Below are 16,725 nucleotides of genomic sequence, written 5' to 3'. Positions count from 1 at the left end.
TCCAGCTGGCGAACTGCCTGTTGTTAAGATCTTGAATTCAGCTTGCTGCTCACCTTTTGTGACGTCTGCAAAGGAATTACCCATCCACAATATCAACAATCGAGCTACAGATTCATACGATCGGTGAATCCTAATGCAGTGGCGTATAGTATAGAGTTTGGGGCAGCTTGATGGCAGTTGGTTGAGTTGCCTTTCAACAGGCATCGTTACAAGATCAAGTATTCAACGGTATTTACAAGACTGCATCCGCAACGCCAGAACCGACATTGTCTTAGATAAACGCCCCGCTATGAGTTCCCCATCTTCCCTTCTTCCGTTTTTCTCTTCCGGCTCATCATCAAAAGTTCAACACCTTCTTGATGTTGGCATATATCCCTAATGAAATGTCAGCTTCTCGTCACTTCACCAGACACGCAACGGGCAGGGTTTACTCACTAGCAACATCAGGAATGTTCAGGGCCTCGAACATGAGAGGCGTGTGAATGCTCCATCCGGCAACTCGAGCCACGGGAGCTTCGAGTCTAACAAACGTTTCCGAGTCCTCTTGGATGGCAGCGGCCACCTCGGCACCAATACCGGCATTGACCATGGATTCATGAACCACGATACAGCGCCCGGTCTTCCTGACACTCTTGAACACGGTCTCCTTATCCCATGGATAGACGGTCCGGAGGTCGATCAGTTCCACCGAGACACCAAAGTCCTTCTCGGCCTTCTGCAGTGCGTCCATGCACTTGTATAAGGGTTGACCATACGAGACAATGGTCACATCCTTTCCTTCCTTCAGCACTTCAGCCTTGGATAATGGTAGCTCATAAGACCCGGTGGGCACCTGCTCAACGGCAGCACGGTAGAGGATCTTGGGTTCCATGAAGATACATGGGTCGTTGCTGCGAATAGCGGACAACAGCAAGCCCTTGGCCTGGATGGGTGATCTGGGCATGATCACACGCAAGCCTGGGATATGTGTGAACAAGCTCTCTGGCGACTGTGTGTGGTACAGACCACCATGACCAACACCTCCACAGGGCATGCGCACCGTCAAACCCCCGGCACTCCGTCCGCAAGAACCATCCCTGTATCTAAACTTGGCGGCCTCGTTCACCAGCTGATCAAAAGCTGGGTATACGTAGTCGGCAAACTGAATTTCGGCAACAGGGCGCATTCCCTCGGCAGCAACGCCAATGGCAAATCCCATGATACCTTGCTCGCACAAAGGAGTGTTGAAAACACGGTCGGCACCATATGTCTCGGCAAGCTTTCCCGTGCAGCGGAAGACACCACCAAAGGCGACGTCTTCGCCGAATATCAAGACCGACTCGTCTTGGGCCAGGGCGGTGGCTAGAGCATCATTGACAGCCTGGAACATGTTCATACGCTTCGTTGGGCCATTGCGGATTTCGGTTGACAACTCAGGGTTGTTGAGCGCCACCTGTGATGTTTGCGCAAGCAGTGGGGTTGTCGAATAGTCGGTAGGGAGATTCAGCTTCGCATGAGGAGGATGTGTCGAGTACGCTCGTTGCGACTGGAGAGAGGACGCCAAAGTAGCGGCAACGGGAACAGATCGAAGACCGGCTGAAGGACGTTGAACCAAGCCCTTGGAAAGGGAACGAAGACATTGCGCCTTTGGTCGGATAGTTGAGCCTCTCATTGTGAATTGCAACAAACAGGATGAAAGATGGGCTTGGAACCAAAAGATGAGACGACAATCAAGTCAACAAACACCACAATATTTGGAAGGGAAGAGGAGGAGACGGCAAAATTCTCCTATCGACGGGACACAATTCCCAAAAGACCGGCATTGTATCAAAACTGAATGACGGCCGGTCGGCTTGCGACGGCTTTGTTGGAGTCGTGTGTCTTGGAGATCGCTCTTGTCAACAAATGAAGTGCAGCGTGGGGCCCCATGCCTTCTTTTTAGCGGTGCTGCCCGCTGGAGCACAAGGGGAAGACAGGACCCATCTCGGCATCCATCTTCCCCGCCTTTTGGAGTCTTCAAAGTTTAGCAGTCCGTGCGTTGGTTCCGTTTAGTGGATGCTCCTGCCCTGTCCACGCTTCGGTATCCGCCATGCCCACGGGAATGGGGACAAGCGCCGCGATGTCCTAGCGGAGATAAACAAACAGTATGAGAGGAACTGGTTCATCCCAAGTGACAAAGATGGAAGACAAGCCGCATATCAGTTGACATGATGCGGCCTTTCTGATGTTAAATAAGAGCATCGTCGTGCCTGGCTTACCTAAGACTGCTTCCAAGCCCCCTTGGCTTTCGTATTTCAGTCTTCCCGTCGGCGCTTGAATCCTGATTTGTGACTAGATTGTGATCGAGAGGTTGGCAACTTAAACAGTGGATGAGGTTGGCCAGCCAACTATCGTCCAGGGCAGCTCTCTCCAACACCTGAGCCAAGTCAGACCAAGCTGGAAACCAAGGCTGGGTGCAATGCGACTTGTAAAACGCCTCAGAAGGAACAAGTGCTGGAAGCCTGAACTGAAGCCCTGGATCAGCACACGGCAGCCAGAACACCTCAGCTCGGGACACACCTGCTGGCGCAGCAGAGTTGGCAGGGAACAGGTCAGAAAATAGCGTGGCAGGGGTCGTCGTCACCACTCCACTCAGCAAGCAGCGGCTCGGGGGCTCCAATCCAGGGACTAACAATTTCACCTCCTGAATCCCAGATCTGGGTTGCCTCTTCTTTCTCTTCCATATCATGACTCTTTCACTCTTCTTAGCATACAGCAGCAGTCGGTTTAAGGAGGTGGCTGTCGCGCAACAATAATGCCACCCCCAAGGGATTCCTCCCCAGAACGGGACTACCGACCCAGGAGACAGTCGGCGCAGAGACGCAGCCGCAACTCTTCAGCGGTCAGGGATAGTGATGATGACCGCGCTGGTCGCGATCCAAGGCGCAGAAGCAGGAGACCCGAGTCTGGCACCAGCGTACCGCCAATCACCAGAGGAGGCGAAACCAGAGGAGAATCGTCAAATCGCAGTTCGGCAACGCTTTCAGCAGCAGCTCTGGCCCAGCTCAACAAGCAGAATGCAAAACGGAAAGCCAGCCCAAAGAAAGAGGTCAAAAAGGCTCTCGAGCGGGGCCTCGATGCCCAGAGCGAGAGGGATATAGCATGGGAACGGGAGCAGGAAAAGGAGAGGGAGCGCATGCGTGAGGCCAGGAGACAGTCAAGGATGCAGCGCGAGAAGGAGCGGGAGCGGGAGCAACAGGAAAAGGAGCGTGAAAGAGAGCGGGAGCGAGTGCGGGAAAGAGATCGCGAAAGGGAACGCGAAAGGGAACGGGAAAGGGAGCGGGAAAGGGATCGCGAGAGGGACAGAGAGAGAGCAAGGGTCAAACCACCAAGAGTGGCTGCGGTGGAAAGCGAGGACGAGTACCGATACTCGACTTCGAGGAGGCCGAGAGATTCCAGAGATGCCGCCAGGGACGACAGACCACGACCATCCAAGCCGAGAATGGTACCACCCGATAGCGACGATGAGTACCAGTATCTTACGGCAAGGAAAAGGGACGAAAGGGCGAGGAAAAGGGCATCGGCCATGGAGAGCGACGACGAGTATCAACGCCTTACCCCGCATAGGAGGACAGACAGTGACGACAAGGGCTACCGGGTGGTGGATGCTAGACCTGACAAACCTAAAAGCTATGAGCGGTTACGTCCAGATAACAGAAGAAGGGAGGATACAAGTCGGCTTAGGGTGGCTAGCGGCCCTATGCTCGAACAAGGAATAAGGGCACGGAATGTGAGTGGTGGCATGCTAGAGAAAGGCGGCTTTATGGCAAGATTCCAAAATCTCCGTGGCGGACATGGCGGGCCAAGTATGTCTTCCAGTAGTGGTTATGACTCCGTGGACAAGATGTCGGATGAAATAGGGTCGTCCCCACCCAAAAGGAAACGGAAGAAGCTATGGATTGCGGTTGGCATCGGTGTGGTTATCGTCATCATCATTATCATTATCGCCGTTACCGTCAGCCAAAAGAAGTCAGGCGACGACGGTGACAAGGACAGTGATGACACTCCTTCCCAAGGCTTGGACGACATCTCACCCGACGACATCCCCGCCGACGCCCCAACCTGGCTAAACCCTTTCAAATGGGCCGACACGACCGACTTCAATCTCACCTACACCGCCCAGATGGTCGGCGACCTACCCGTCATGGGCCTCTTCTCCAAATGGGACGATTCCAAAGCTGCCAACGACCGTGTCCCAGCTCTCAACAAGCCATGGGGTGACTACTCCAAGCTACCGGCCCGCGGCGTCAACGTCGGCGGCTGGCTCAGTCTCGAGCCCTTTATCACCCCCTCCCTCTTCGCCTACGACTTACGAGTGGGCGTCGTCGACGAATACACACTCTGTAAGCACCTCGGCTCCCGGTGCGAGTCTGTGTTCGAGAAACACTACGCCACCTTCGTAACGGAACAAACCTTCAAAGAGATCGCCGACGCCGGCCTCGACCACGTCCGCATCCCTTTTTCCTACTGGGCCGTCCAAACCTACGACGGCGACCCGTACGTCTTCCGCACCTCATGGCGCTACCTCCTGCGCGCCATCGAGTGGTGTCGCAGGTACGGGCTGCGCGTTAACCTAGATCTACACGGCCTCCCCGGTTCTCAAAACGGATGGAACCACTCCGGCCGTCAAGGGTACATCGGCTGGCTGAACGGCACGGACGGCGACCTAAACGCCAAACGTTCTCTCGAAATCCACGACCGCCTCTCCAAGTTCTTCGCGCAAGACCGGTACAAGAACATCATCTCCCACTACGGGCTAGCCAACGAGCCGAAGATGACGTACCTATCCGTCGACGCTGTGCTGCAATGGATCGAAGACGCTTACGCGATGGTGCGCAAGAACGGTGTCAAGGACGCCATCGTCGTCTTCGGCGACGGGTTTCGCGGGCTGGATAACTGGCAGGGGGAACTACAGGACCTGGGCGACGGCGCGGCGCTGGACGTACATCAGTACGTCATCTTCAACACCAACCAGATCGTGTACAAGCACTACGACAAGATCAAGTTCGCGTGCGAAGGGTGGACGGAGCAGACGGAACTATCAATGGACAGGTCGCGCGGCTACGGTCCGACGCTGGTGGCTGAGTGGTCGCAGGCTGACACGGATTGTGCGAAACACCTGACGAATGTCGGCTGGGGAAACCGGTGGACGGGGACGCTGGTGACGGGGAGCCCCGGCAGTGATGTGCTCACGCCACGATGTCCTTACAAGGATCGACGGTGCGATTGTATTGCTGCGAACGCGCCGCCGGATCAGTGGAGTGATGATTACAAGACCTTTTTGAAGATGTTTGCGGAGGCGCAGATGTACAGCTTTGAAAAAGGGTGGGGGTGGTTTTACTGGGTTTGGGATACCGAGGATGCGTAAGTCTTGTTATTATTTTTCTTTCCTTTCGTCTGGTCTGGTCTGGTCTACTAGTAGTAGGCCCATACCATACATATGACCTGATTGTCGAAATTGCTTTTACTGACCAAGGTTATAACAGGTATCAATGGAGCTACAAAAAGGGCTTGGACGCTGGTGTCTTGCCCAAGAAGGCGTACGAGAGGGAATTCAACTGCGATGTATCCAAGATTCCGTCGTTCGAGAACCTCTCGGAAGCCTTTTAATTATAAGGAAAAGCTGAGAGAGGAGAGGTCGGATATTTGGCTGAACTGCAAATAATGCTATGTATGTGATGGATATGGGTTTCTCTTAATGTCAATCTAGAAGCATGGGGTACGGCGTTTTTTAATGGTCGATAATACACTTGCCACAACACACAAGGGTTCGTTCAGACAATAGCAAATAAAATTACCGCGGAGTGTTGAGTAGGAGATAGCGGAACATGTAAGCAGGTGGGAACCTGTGACTTGGAAAGTTCACTTCATGTTACACATATATATATATATGTTTTGAAAGAGACATGGACATGATATGATTGTGTTCATCTGAATATATCCAATTTACAAGTGTCATTCGCTCTTCTTCGAGTTGGTAAGTAAAGAAGATCAGTTTCACCTCAGCCCGACCTTGATATGTCCAAAACTAACGCCTGGCAATGGAAACCCTGACTACATGCAAACCGCTATGCGAACCCCTTAAATCCCGTAATAATGCCACTTCCGCTAACATTTCCAGCATGTATGCTTATGTAACAAACCACTCACAGTTACATTGACCTCCAAACGGAACAACGCCGCCACTTGCGTTTGATATTCCTCCATCCGCCTCGCCCCTCCGCAAGACCTCCGTGCTCCATATCGGGCTATCATCCTCTTCATCCAGTTCAAGGTCCCAGTCGGTAAACCTCTTGCCCAAGCGACGTGATGAGCGTGGCGAACCCGTCTCTGTAGCCTCCGGGGGGTAGATGGTGACGACAACCATATTTCCCTTTTCATCGCGAACAGGCTGAGCAGCATGTCCGTTGGTGGGTATTTCAAATTGCGTGCATTCCGGAGCCGGCGCATTGAGATACCGACGTTCCTCGAATTTGATGACTCGGGGATAGCCCGGGGGTGGAGGAGCGAAGCCATCGCCACGGGGCCCGGTACCCATTGGGCCTGGCGGGAACGAAGGCGCAGGCCCGGAGGTTGATGATAGTGATTCAGTCGCGGAGGGGGCTTTGTCGTGTTTCCCGGACTCAAATTGGCGCTGTCTGTAGGGATGATAGTACATATCCCCTTCCGGAGGTCGTTGTTCCCATGGCTTTGTGGTGTAGTGGTTGTTTCTATCTGGTGACAAAGTCGGCGACGAGGATATGCTTGCTGTTGGTGAGTTTATGTGGTCGGTTTCTGTTTTCGTGACCACTACTGTCTTTGTGGGGGAGTCCGTCGGTGCCGATACGGACGAGGTGGCCAACGGCGGCGCAAAGGTTTGAGTATTGACGGACCAACTCGAGTTTTGTTGAGCATAAATATAGAGCTCGAACGTCGTCTGGGGCCAGTTGCAAATCCAAGGCTTTTCTCCCGGTTGCGCCCCAAAGCCCTTGCGTCTGTCATAATCCTTGCTATCAATTCTACGGCGCATCCTCGCCGTACCTTCTGTGGTGGAAATGTTGAGTGAATTCTGGGAAAGAATCACGGTCTTGTTGTAAGGAAAAGAGTGAAACCAAGCAGGACCCCGGTTAGCTTCAGACGAATCGTTGACCAGCACTAATTCCCCGGGATTCACAAGCAACGCTGGCTGCTCGCCGTACAAGTAGGCATTGTTGGACATGGTGAAAGAGTGGTTACAGTTGATCGTGAAGGTGTAACCATTGGGGACGGAATTTTCAACCGACAAGTACATGCCGGAGGGCACAAACCTGCAGTCCCAAGTTTTCGACTGTGTAGGGTCCTTGAAGCAGTTACTAGAGGACTTGCTAAGCATCATGGGTATACTCCACGTTCCTATTGGAAGCGCAGCAAGATCTGTTGGGGTTGGTATGGGTATTACGTTGCTGGGAAGTGCTGACCCCGTTGTGGGCTTTCTGTGTTTTGAACGATGATTAATATGGTGGCAGAATATCAGGAGCATGTTTCATTCACTTACGGATAACCACCTTTGGGTAGTGGCTTTCCATGCCTGCTCAACAAAACTCCGACAACTGTGCCGGCAACAATCCCCACGATCACAAGAAGGCATAAGGAGAGGACCAAAGCCCAGTTAGGAACCACACCAAAACACCACTGCTTTCTCATCCAACGCTTGAAAGGTGTCTCTTTTTCTGAGATCACCGCCTTTTCCTTGTTGATTTGGTCGTTACTGTTGGTTGTATTAAAGCTTCGTGTCGACGTACGGGGTCGAGGAGCTCGCAAGTCGTCCAGCGAGTCAAACTCTGGGTTTCTGGTTGCAAGGCCCAGACCTCCAGCACCAGTAATATCCTCTGCTTGCGCCGCTTGCGCCGCCAGTCCTGTCTGCTCCGTCTGCTCCGTCTGCTCCGTTTGTCCTGTTGCTGCCACCTGTGCTGTCGGCGATAACTGCGTGATGGCCAGTGTCTGGGTCGACGCAAGTGGTGCCTGTGTTGACTGTGCTGTCGGTACTGTCTGACCCTCAGGCTCTTCAACAACGGAGCCAGAATCCAATGCGGGCGCAGACTCTGGCGCAGAAGCAGGAGTTGGGGAAGAAACAACACCGGAAGAGGCAGGGGGCGGATCAATACTGTGAGTGGCGTCGGCAACGGGCGCTGGGGTAGGGGCGACGGAGCTCGAGCTGCTTCCTCCTAGGCCTGTATTATCTCGTTCGGTGTAGGGCGGCAGCGGTTCGTGATGTCCGTATGGGCTATAGTAATCGACTACCGGGACTTCGCCTTGTTGTGTTACGACTCGTCCATATGGGGAGGTGTTATGTACATCTCGAGGATAGATGTGATAAGGAGAAGGATCGGATGGTCCGTGATAGGGATAGCCCCTTGTTAAAGGGTCGGAAGAGAGACCCGGCGGTGGTCCGAAGGGTAAGTTGCGCGTATATTGCTCGTAAACGTGAGAGGGACCTAATGGCTCTGATGGGGCAAGAATAGCGCCAGAATGGGGGGGATCTATGTTGATATACTGGGAGGATTGGTTTGGGCTCGTTGCTCCATCGTGTCTCAAGGCCAGTGGATCTGCTACTGAGCTTGCTGGTTTTGTTGGGCTTGGCGGACGAAGAGGGGCCTGTGACTCTTCCGGGAGCGCTGCCATCAACTCAGGTAAAGGAGCTGTTGTTGGGACATCAACGTTCGTCCCATATGGACTTCCTTGGTCTGGCCGCAATTCTGCCTGCGAAAAGGGCTGTACTGGTAATATCGGTGTAGATGGTGGCGTTGCCGGTGACCTGCTGTCATTCGTGACCCCCGGCCTAACCTGACCTCCTTGGCCCAAGCCGTCGTCTCCCAATTCATGGCCCAGTGCTACCACCGCTGGGCTGGGATCATGGTATGGACTGTATCGCCTGTCATCATCTGCCACTGGTGCCAGAGCTGAGTCTTCTGGATCGCGAAGCTCGTCTATTCTTTCAGCCCGTAGAGTCAACGAACGCCTCATTGACGTCCTCCGTGATCGCCTCCGCTCTGGTGAATCCAGTTTGCTGTCTCCGGGCTCCATGGTGACGATGGATATGGACTTATGCGCCGATGTCAAGTGGCCCCAATACGAAAACTCGATGAGGTCGATGTCAGAAGATCATCGGGCCTCTAGAGGCCATTGACCGCCCGCTTGGGAGACAATGGCACAGTCCTCGTCCCTATGTTATGCGCGCCCCCGTGAGAAGGAGTGTCGTCGGATTTCTAACGCGATAGAACGGTAAAGATGCGGTTGGCGGGTGAGTGGAGTCGAATGAATGAGCTTTGACTGCCTCGGGGGTGAGTGATGAAGTGGTCTTGGAAGGCTGAAGTCGGTGTGATTGAGAAGAGGTTTCGGTTAGAATTGACAGGTTTACAAAGCGGAGGTGGAACGGGCTGGTGAAGCTGCAAGGAAGGATCGGACGGCGGAAACTGGGGATTGAATGGATCTGGAAGGTGCAGAGGAAACTAGATGAAAAATGCGATGGGGCCAAATTGCGCTGCAGAATGGCAAGAATGGATCGAACGGTTCCTTCCCGGCCCCCCTCTGGCTTTCTGCCCGGTTGTTGTGTGTGTCCAACGTGAGGAAACTGAAAGGGCGAGATGGAGCACTGCAAGAGAAAATAGCCGGACGGCACAAACCTTCCCCCAGGTCCGAACAATTCAGGAACAGGTGCTGTTAGGGAGGGTTGCACTCCATGTGGTTCCTCCATTTGAGGTTGCAGCGGTGCGTTCCTCGAACTCCAGCCTGGGGGGTCCGGCCGCCAAGCTTTTGTTCTTTCCTCCACTCAGTCCCCGAGGGAAAAGGGCTTGGCGAGGTGAACCGCAAGAACCCCCGGAGTGCAAAAGTCCATTAAGCTTAGCCTAGCGGCACTTGAAAATATGATGGGCGGAAGGGGCGCCGAGCTGCACATGCCGTGATTTGAAGGTCACGGTAACAAGGAAGGTATGCATGCCTTGGCTGTAGACTTTGACATTCAGCTGGGCTTTGAGTTGAACTTTTGTGCTTTGGGTGATGTAAGACGGAATGGGCAGTTTGATCTCATCCGTAGAATCGGTTGTTTGTGGTTCAGTTGTGCTTCCCTCTCAGACGGGCCACTCTCCGTGCTGCCCGTTGTCTCTCTCCGCTTCTCGATGTCGATTTGATGTTTCAACGTGCCACGGTCCACTCCACCTCTTTAGCGCCATATTTGTGGGTCTGGAAACATGCGCTCGATGGAGTCCTTTTAAGCACAATTGACGGGACATGCCAGACATCCTAGCGCAATGGGCAGTCCCGCCTGTCAAAGACTCCCTGTGAACTGTCACTCGGCACTGGCAATGGACGAATGCATCATGGAAACATCCAAATCACTCTCGCACCAAATGTTTGTGCCCTCCAATCTATCTGGGTAGTTCAAAGCTCTACACGGCATCGGGCTTCCCACCTATTCTGGACTGAAATATCCTGACGGTACATGTCCTTATGCCGTGCGCAAGGTGAACAATCTACAGCCCGTCGAAGGTTTGGAATCTTGACCGATTCTATAACCTCATTTGTCAGCCAACAACAACAACTTGCCGTCGCCATCATTTTCCCCAACTTAACCGCTCATCATTGCGTCGCATGGATCGAGCCGATGCCTGACTTGGGCAAGTTGGAGGGCCGAGACGACAAATTGGCCATACAAACTTCAAGTGTCTTCTGTCCATTCCATCGCCGGTTTTCTGGGTTAACTGGCAACAGAGCTCACCGGGTTCCCGGCCGTCACTCCCGTAAGTCTGGACACTTGACTGCATGAGAGAATTGGAACAATAGCAGACATATCAGACTGGCCGACAGTTCTGCTTGATAGCGATGTGCGTCTCTCAGATATATTCCTTACCTATCCAAGTCCATGACCGGCTTGAAGGTCTGGCCAGAGACGGCAGGGTTGGGCCCGTTGTTACCGTCCTTCAGACTGCCGAGCCGTACCCTAGGTTAATACAACTTTGGTTAGTATTAATCTGTTCGGCTATTTTGCCTGTTACTAGCGCAAAGTTAAGCTTGATGCAATGACAAACTACACAGACTTCTTCTGGTGCAAGTATAGGCATTCCGTCTTCTGATGTTCATCGACTGTTCCCAAGCTCTCATGCTGCAAAGTCCAAGTGCCGCAGAAGGGTGATCCAACTCAACTCTCTTGGACGAATACTGGAGGAAAGATAACGAGCAGCGTACGAAAAATGGCACGACTTAGCCCCAATAGCTTACTATTCTCCATCAAGAAGTTGACCATCCCCCATACTCAATGTCGCAAAGGAAGGCACAACCCAAGCGTCGATGGAAAACCAGGGCACTTTCGGTGTGAATAAGAACTCCAGCCACCGCCCGCCTCAAGCAAGCAGAAAAGCATCATGTTACACGCCGAAACCTCGAACGCGGGCGGGTTTCTAATTGGGTGCCGGCCGTGTAGCTGTCCGTTGGTTCGGCCTCTAGGACCCCTCATTCTCTCTTCATTCTTAACTGATCCTCTACGGCTTCTCACCTTACCTTTGCACAGCTTCCGAGTCTCGATACTTGCGTCCATGAACACGTTGCTACGAAGAAGCACGCAAACAAGCGGGGCAATGGTTGGAGGTTGCCGAGAAGAGTAAATCTCGCCCTGGTTTCGGTCAAATCATTAATTTTCCCACTTGGCCGTAGGGGTAGGTAGGCAGTGCAAGTATTGGATTATGCTGAAGAGACTCGCCATTACAACCGTCCTTTTCCATCATGAGGCGGAGAAGGCAATCAAAAGAAAAGGACATTTTTGGTAGTCCCAATGGCCGTCTCACATTTCATTGGTTGGCTCGCCCGAATTGACTTCCCCAAACATGGAAGCCTTCTGGAAATGCACCTTTGAGTCCGGTGTGGGTAAGCAATGCGATGCCCCTCAGCCCATATCGACAGCCTCGATCTTACGCGGTAGGATTATGGAGCATGTGAACAACTGTGGACACTTCATCTTTCTCCCAACTGATAGTCCACAGTCACTCACTGTCCTTACAAGAGGGTTCTGGATTGCCCGGCGAGAAGACATAACTTGATCTGACATCAGTTGACAGGCATCAAGAAAGGTACCAGGGGAAAAAGGAAAGCATGCAGACGGGTAACCGCATCTTGACCGCCGGGCTTGTGATCAGAACGGATGCACCCACATGTTTAGCCGCTCCACGTCCATTTTCCAAAACCAAGACGGCCGCGCACCTTTCCTGCGTTCGAAGTCCTTGACCCAGGCGAACAGATGGTGTCAAGAAGGGTGAGTGGCATCCTTCTCGTTTCTTATTATCTGACATGCGCCATGTAGTCCGGATGATGGTGTTGGTATCTTGCTGTCGGAGTGTGACATGCTGATAGCCGGCTTAACGCCTGGCTCCAACTCAGCTTGTTGCCCGGCATGCCTGACTGGCGAACACTCTGTTTCTCCACAATAACAGAACCTCCCGATCCTGCCATCATCCACGGTAGCGGGCATCAGCAACTAGGCATGCTCAAACGGGGATGAACCAGATCGCCGATGACGAACCACGCAGTTGGAAGTCCAGCCAGTCCCGTTTCATGAAGCCCGGGAGCGCTCCCTGTCATCCTGTAGCACAAATGCGGATGTTTTCAACAACACCCCTTGACGTTGACGTTAGTCTGTCTCTGTCTGTTCCCCCACGCCCAGCTTGTAGGAAGCATGCAGATAATCAGGCAGGCAGGCGACACTCCATCTATCCATCCTAGTCGGGCAAATACTGTCCCTTTTCAGGTGACGCTATACAGGGGCAAGGCTGCGAGATGATCTCGTCTTGCTTCAAATGCGGGCGCGGTGATTTCTGGGTGATCGCTCCGTCACGGCATGTGTGTTCCATGGAGACACTCGGGAAGTAGTCCCATCCTTGTGCATGTGTAAATATGTATTTACCTCTGTTCCCAGCTCTCATAGACTGCTATTTTCCTTCCTTTCTCCACATGCTTTGGGCTTTCTATTACCTCTTGACTTGTCTAGTTTTCTTTCTTCATACTACTCACAGAGTTTTGTACGAGACCTGGTCCTGTGTCTCAGTTCCGAGACTGATTTTCCCGGATGTACACAAGTACCTGACTCCAAGACCATCGCTTCGCACTGGAATCGGGTGTCTTCTTTCGTCCCCACAGCCTTCCACAGCCCTTGCTGCTTCCATCAGCTCTATATAACATTTACGCCTCACTCAAACAAAAACCCGAAGAAGCAACAAGATGGCATTTCGTCCTTCGAGCCGCTCCTCTTCTTCTACCACCTCCTCCGCCTCCTCCACTCGCACCTGCCGCGAAAAGCGTCTCCCCAACTCCGCAGCTGTCGGCGCTCTCGTCTATTTCTGCGGCCGAGACCCGCGCAAGGTGAAAGCCATGCGTGTCTACGAGACAACCTACGATTACACTCCGACGGACGACTTCGATGCGAGGAGTAGTGCCAGTAGTTCCAAACGCTCTTCACACTCTGGGCTCTCCTGGTCTAGTGGCAGTAGCACTGGCAGCAGGACAAAGCAGGAGTTTTACTTTATTGAGTCCAGGGGCAGTGGATACTGGCCTGTTGATGGATATTATGGGGAGCAACAACCACCACCAGCAGCGTCGGCAAAGAAATGGAAACCGCCCAAGAGTGGGAGGGAATCTCGCTCTTCGAAACGCTCTAGCAAAAGTGGTGGTAGTCACAGACACAGTCATGGGCATGGGCGACAAGGGCCGCCGAGCGACATATCCGAGGAAGAAGAAGAAGAAGAGGAGGAGGAGGAAGAATTCGACGACGGCACAACCAACGATAGTGCCAGTATCAGCGATGCCGGAAGTGGAAGTGCTTTCAACGAATACGTCTATCGGGGAGGTGGAGGCCCTGGAGGCCCTGGAGGCCCTGCAAGCTCAAGTTACACTCCGAGTCCGTTCCCGCATGACCAGCCAGGCCCGGGCATGATGCCCCCTCCTTTTGCTTCCCCAGCACCACCACCTCCTCCTGGCTCTTACCCTCCCAGTGGCGGATTTCCGGGGTACCACCAGCAACAGCAACAGCCGATGTACGGAATGGGCGGTATGGGTGGTGGTTCTCTGCCACCGATGCCACCAATGACACCACATGGACATGGGCGCTTCCAGCATCCTCCACATCCTCCTCATCATATGCCGACTCCGGGACCACCTCCTCCGATGATGTCAGGTGGGGGAGGTGGAGGACATTTCCAACAAGATGGAAATGGTATTCAGGTGTTTATGCCGGAGTGATGACTTTTGGAAAGTGATACGGAATAACAAAATAAACCATCGATGGAAGGATAGAGTTGACTACTGGCCGAGTGGCGTGCTTGGGTATGTCTGTGTGTGTGTTCGTTAAGTTGAAGTAAACATTGTGTTTGGTCTCTTCGGGTCTTCACTTGTGGGTTTATGGCGTGTGATAGGGGTTTTTATCTTGCTGATGACGGTCACCTCGGGATCAGGACAGGAATTAGGAGTGACTTGGTATTGCTCTTGTGTAGACGCAGTCTAGAAAGAAGAAGTTGGTTCAGTGTCCAGAGAGTTGTCAGACGTTTTAAATTGATTAACACAAATGTCATCATGGTTCTCGAATGAATCATCGAATGGCTTCGCTTGAATACATGGCAACTACCTAGACACCGTGATCAGTCTGTGAATAATGCAGCTAGGGCTCGAGATCAACTCTATCAGATCTGTCTTCTCTTTATGACTTTAGATCCTTTTCACTTCCATATTTCTTGGTCGCCATATATATCCTCGCCCATCGATTTCCTCATTCATCGCCTCGGTTTAGATATTCACTCTGGTGGCATCTTCAGCCCCACGTGCAGAGTTAATGAGAGTGGTCGATACTCAGTAATTGGCAAATATTTTGGAAAAGAAGCAGTGAAGTGCGCGAGCGAGTCATGTCTGAAACTATTGCAAGGTCCTCAACATCCCTCCCTGAGTAAACTAGGTATATCCCCTGGATGATCGGACGGGTGAGCGCATTGAAGCTCCTTGCGTGCTTTCGTCATCATGTAGTATACGTCAGTGACATGGGATCTTTAGTACTCGATCATGCATGTTACCGAACTGTAGATAAGCTGGGGATTATATAGAAGGAAAGCCCTAAGCCTAGGTACGTATTTGACGGATAGCAACAGGCAACAGGCAAGATCGGAATGAGCATGAACGAACGTAGATAGTCCAGATGGGTGTCAGTTTCCTTGTGATCTCTTTTTTCTTTCCTCCTTCCCTGTCAGAAGACTCGGGACATGTCACGGTCTGGTCGTGAGGCTGTTCTCTCTGTCAAAGTTGTAAGGTCGAAGTTCCGGTCCTGCAGGGTATAATAAGTTGATGAGCAAGTGACTTGACCCAAATCAATAGCCGAATTGTGTCGGAGTAAATATTTAGTGTTGGGTAGTGCTGCATTGGAATTCCCAAATCGGCAAAAGCGGATATGTTGTGACGTTGTCCGAGCCGGGGGTGGTGGTGAAGTGGGGCCGAATTTGGTCAAAAATGCGGAGGCCGCCCGTTGCACTGCCGAGATGACGGGGCCGGCGATGGACGGCGATGACTGCAATTCTTTGCACTGCCGCGGCCTCGGAGGTCCCGACGGGAAGTTGAAGCAATGGTTATCGCTTATCGGGGTCAACTTACCATTCTTATTGGTTAATAGTTAAGAGAAGGTGGGGTAATGTGGTCTGTCCGGCATGAGGATCCAACGGAATGTTTTGGGAATGGTGTCGGCCTCCAAACCCTTGACATCTGTTTGCGAACACCAAAAGTCCCATCCACTCCTCAGCCCTACCACCTGCCGAAATGTGACAAGTCACTGAAGCCAGTTCTCTTCGAGATGCTCTTTCTTTCATGTCTGGACACCGCCGCATGACGTACATACAACCGTTATCGTCGTGATGAGGTGGGTGGGTGTTCAACATGGTTATGAATGGCCAGAATATGTTGCGGGTTTGAGGTCGAGGTAGGATTCCCACAAGTACTATCAAAGAGTCGCAGAGCCGATGCTAGAAACTGGAGGTATGTATCGTCAAAATATTCCAGACCCTGGTCTAAGCCGTCAAGAGGTCTCATCCCCGCCGGATAAAGCAGGTTTCGAGGCTATCGTCAACTGGAACAATTCCATGCCAGGAAGCCACCAAGACAGAAGTGTGGAGGGTCGATGGTGGAGGGTAGGTGAGACAAGCTTACCGAGCTTACTACAGCGGCAGCCTAAACACCACATCACATCCCTTCTACCTACCCCACAGTTTCAATACTGAACCTCTCAGCCTTCTACAGGTTCACTGCCTCAGGTTTCTGCCTCGCCGATTAGAGTGGATTTCCTGATTCAGAAGGGTGTTCGCCAAGGTCTCGAACAGTCCATCTCGATCACGGGGATTCCGATTAACCAAGCATTTCACGGTACCGACAGCAACGCAACAATCCATGACGTCGCTCTCGTACCTCACATCATTCGGGAATTGAGGTGACGATAGCGGGGCTCATGATTTCGACAACCATTTCGCGGCCGTTCGAAAGAAGCAAGTCAGCACCGCACCGCCATCCGTTCGTCAGACACGCTAGAGTACAGTACCAGCAGTCACTGTCACCATCGAAGAACTAGCTTTGCCGTCTTCAGAGCCCTACGGATTTACGCCGCACCCTAGCAGGATGACCGGGGACTGACCGGGAAGGTTGGGTTCAGATCTTGGATGTTATCTCCACCAGAAACCATAC

At 52.6% G+C, this 16,725-nt stretch overlaps 4 protein-coding genes across 4 annotated transcripts; 2 read left to right on the top strand and 2 right to left on the bottom strand.

Annotated features, from left to right (window-relative positions):
• Positions 1-2: 2 nt before the first annotated feature.
• Positions 3-1,871, bottom strand: SMAC4_06335 (uncharacterized protein). The gene is made up of 2 exons (XM_003345886.2): positions 436-1,871; positions 3-375 (listed from the first exon to the last, which is right to left on the bottom strand). Exons 1-2 carry the CDS (start codon positions 1,649-1,651, stop codon positions 338-340), a joined length of 1,254 nt encoding a protein of 417 aa, XP_003345934.1. The 5' UTR covers positions 1,652-1,871; the 3' UTR covers positions 3-337.
• Positions 1,872-2,773: 902 nt separating this feature from the next.
• Positions 2,774-5,628, top strand: SMAC4_06336 (uncharacterized protein; the record flags this gene model as incomplete). Its single annotated transcript, XM_024655819.1, has 2 exons — positions 2,774-5,382; positions 5,505-5,628. 2 exons carry the CDS (start codon positions 2,774-2,776, stop codon positions 5,626-5,628), a joined length of 2,733 nt encoding a protein of 910 aa, XP_024511645.1.
• A 299-nt stretch (positions 5,629-5,927) lies between these two features.
• SMAC4_06337 (uncharacterized protein) lies at positions 5,928-11,695 on the bottom strand. Its single transcript, XM_024655820.2, has 2 exons — positions 7,532-11,695; positions 5,928-7,469 (listed from the first exon to the last, which is right to left on the bottom strand). Exons 1-2 carry the CDS (start codon positions 9,058-9,060, stop codon positions 6,149-6,151), a joined length of 2,850 nt encoding a protein of 949 aa, XP_024511646.1. The 5' UTR covers positions 9,061-11,695; the 3' UTR covers positions 5,928-6,148.
• A 1,544-nt stretch (positions 11,696-13,239) lies between these two features.
• Positions 13,240-14,620, top strand: SMAC4_06338 (uncharacterized protein; the record flags this gene model as incomplete). Its single annotated transcript, XM_003345889.2, has 1 exon — positions 13,240-14,620. The coding sequence occupies one exon, from the start codon at positions 13,240-13,242 to the stop codon at positions 14,254-14,256; it is 1,017 nt and encodes a 338-aa protein (XP_003345937.1). The 3' UTR covers positions 14,257-14,620.
• Positions 14,621-16,725: the final 2,105 nt, after the last annotated feature.

This window comes from Sordaria macrospora, chromosome 7 (assembly GCF_033870435.1).
Source record: "Sordaria macrospora chromosome 7, complete sequence".
NCBI classification, from domain to species: Eukaryota; Fungi; Ascomycota; class Sordariomycetes; order Sordariales; family Sordariaceae; genus Sordaria; species Sordaria macrospora.
The sequence above is the reverse complement of the archived record's forward strand: the minus strand, read 5'-3'. Positions and strand labels throughout refer to the sequence as shown.

Coding starts and splice junctions, on each gene's coding strand:
- SMAC4_06335 (XM_003345886.2), bottom strand. CDS start 1,651: ATGAGAGGCTCAACTATCCGACCAAAGGCGCAATGTCTTCGTTCCCTT. Junction 376..435: donor GAACATTCCTGATGTTGCTA/GTGAGTAAACCC, acceptor ACATTTCATTAG/GGATATATGCCAACATCAAG.
- SMAC4_06337 (XM_024655820.2), bottom strand. CDS start 9,060: ATGGAGCCCGGAGACAGCAAACTGGATTCACCAGAGCGGAGGCGATCA. Junction 7,470..7,531: donor CTACCCAAAGGTGGTTATCC/GTAAGTGAATGA, acceptor TTCAAAACACAG/AAAGCCCACAACGGGGTCAG.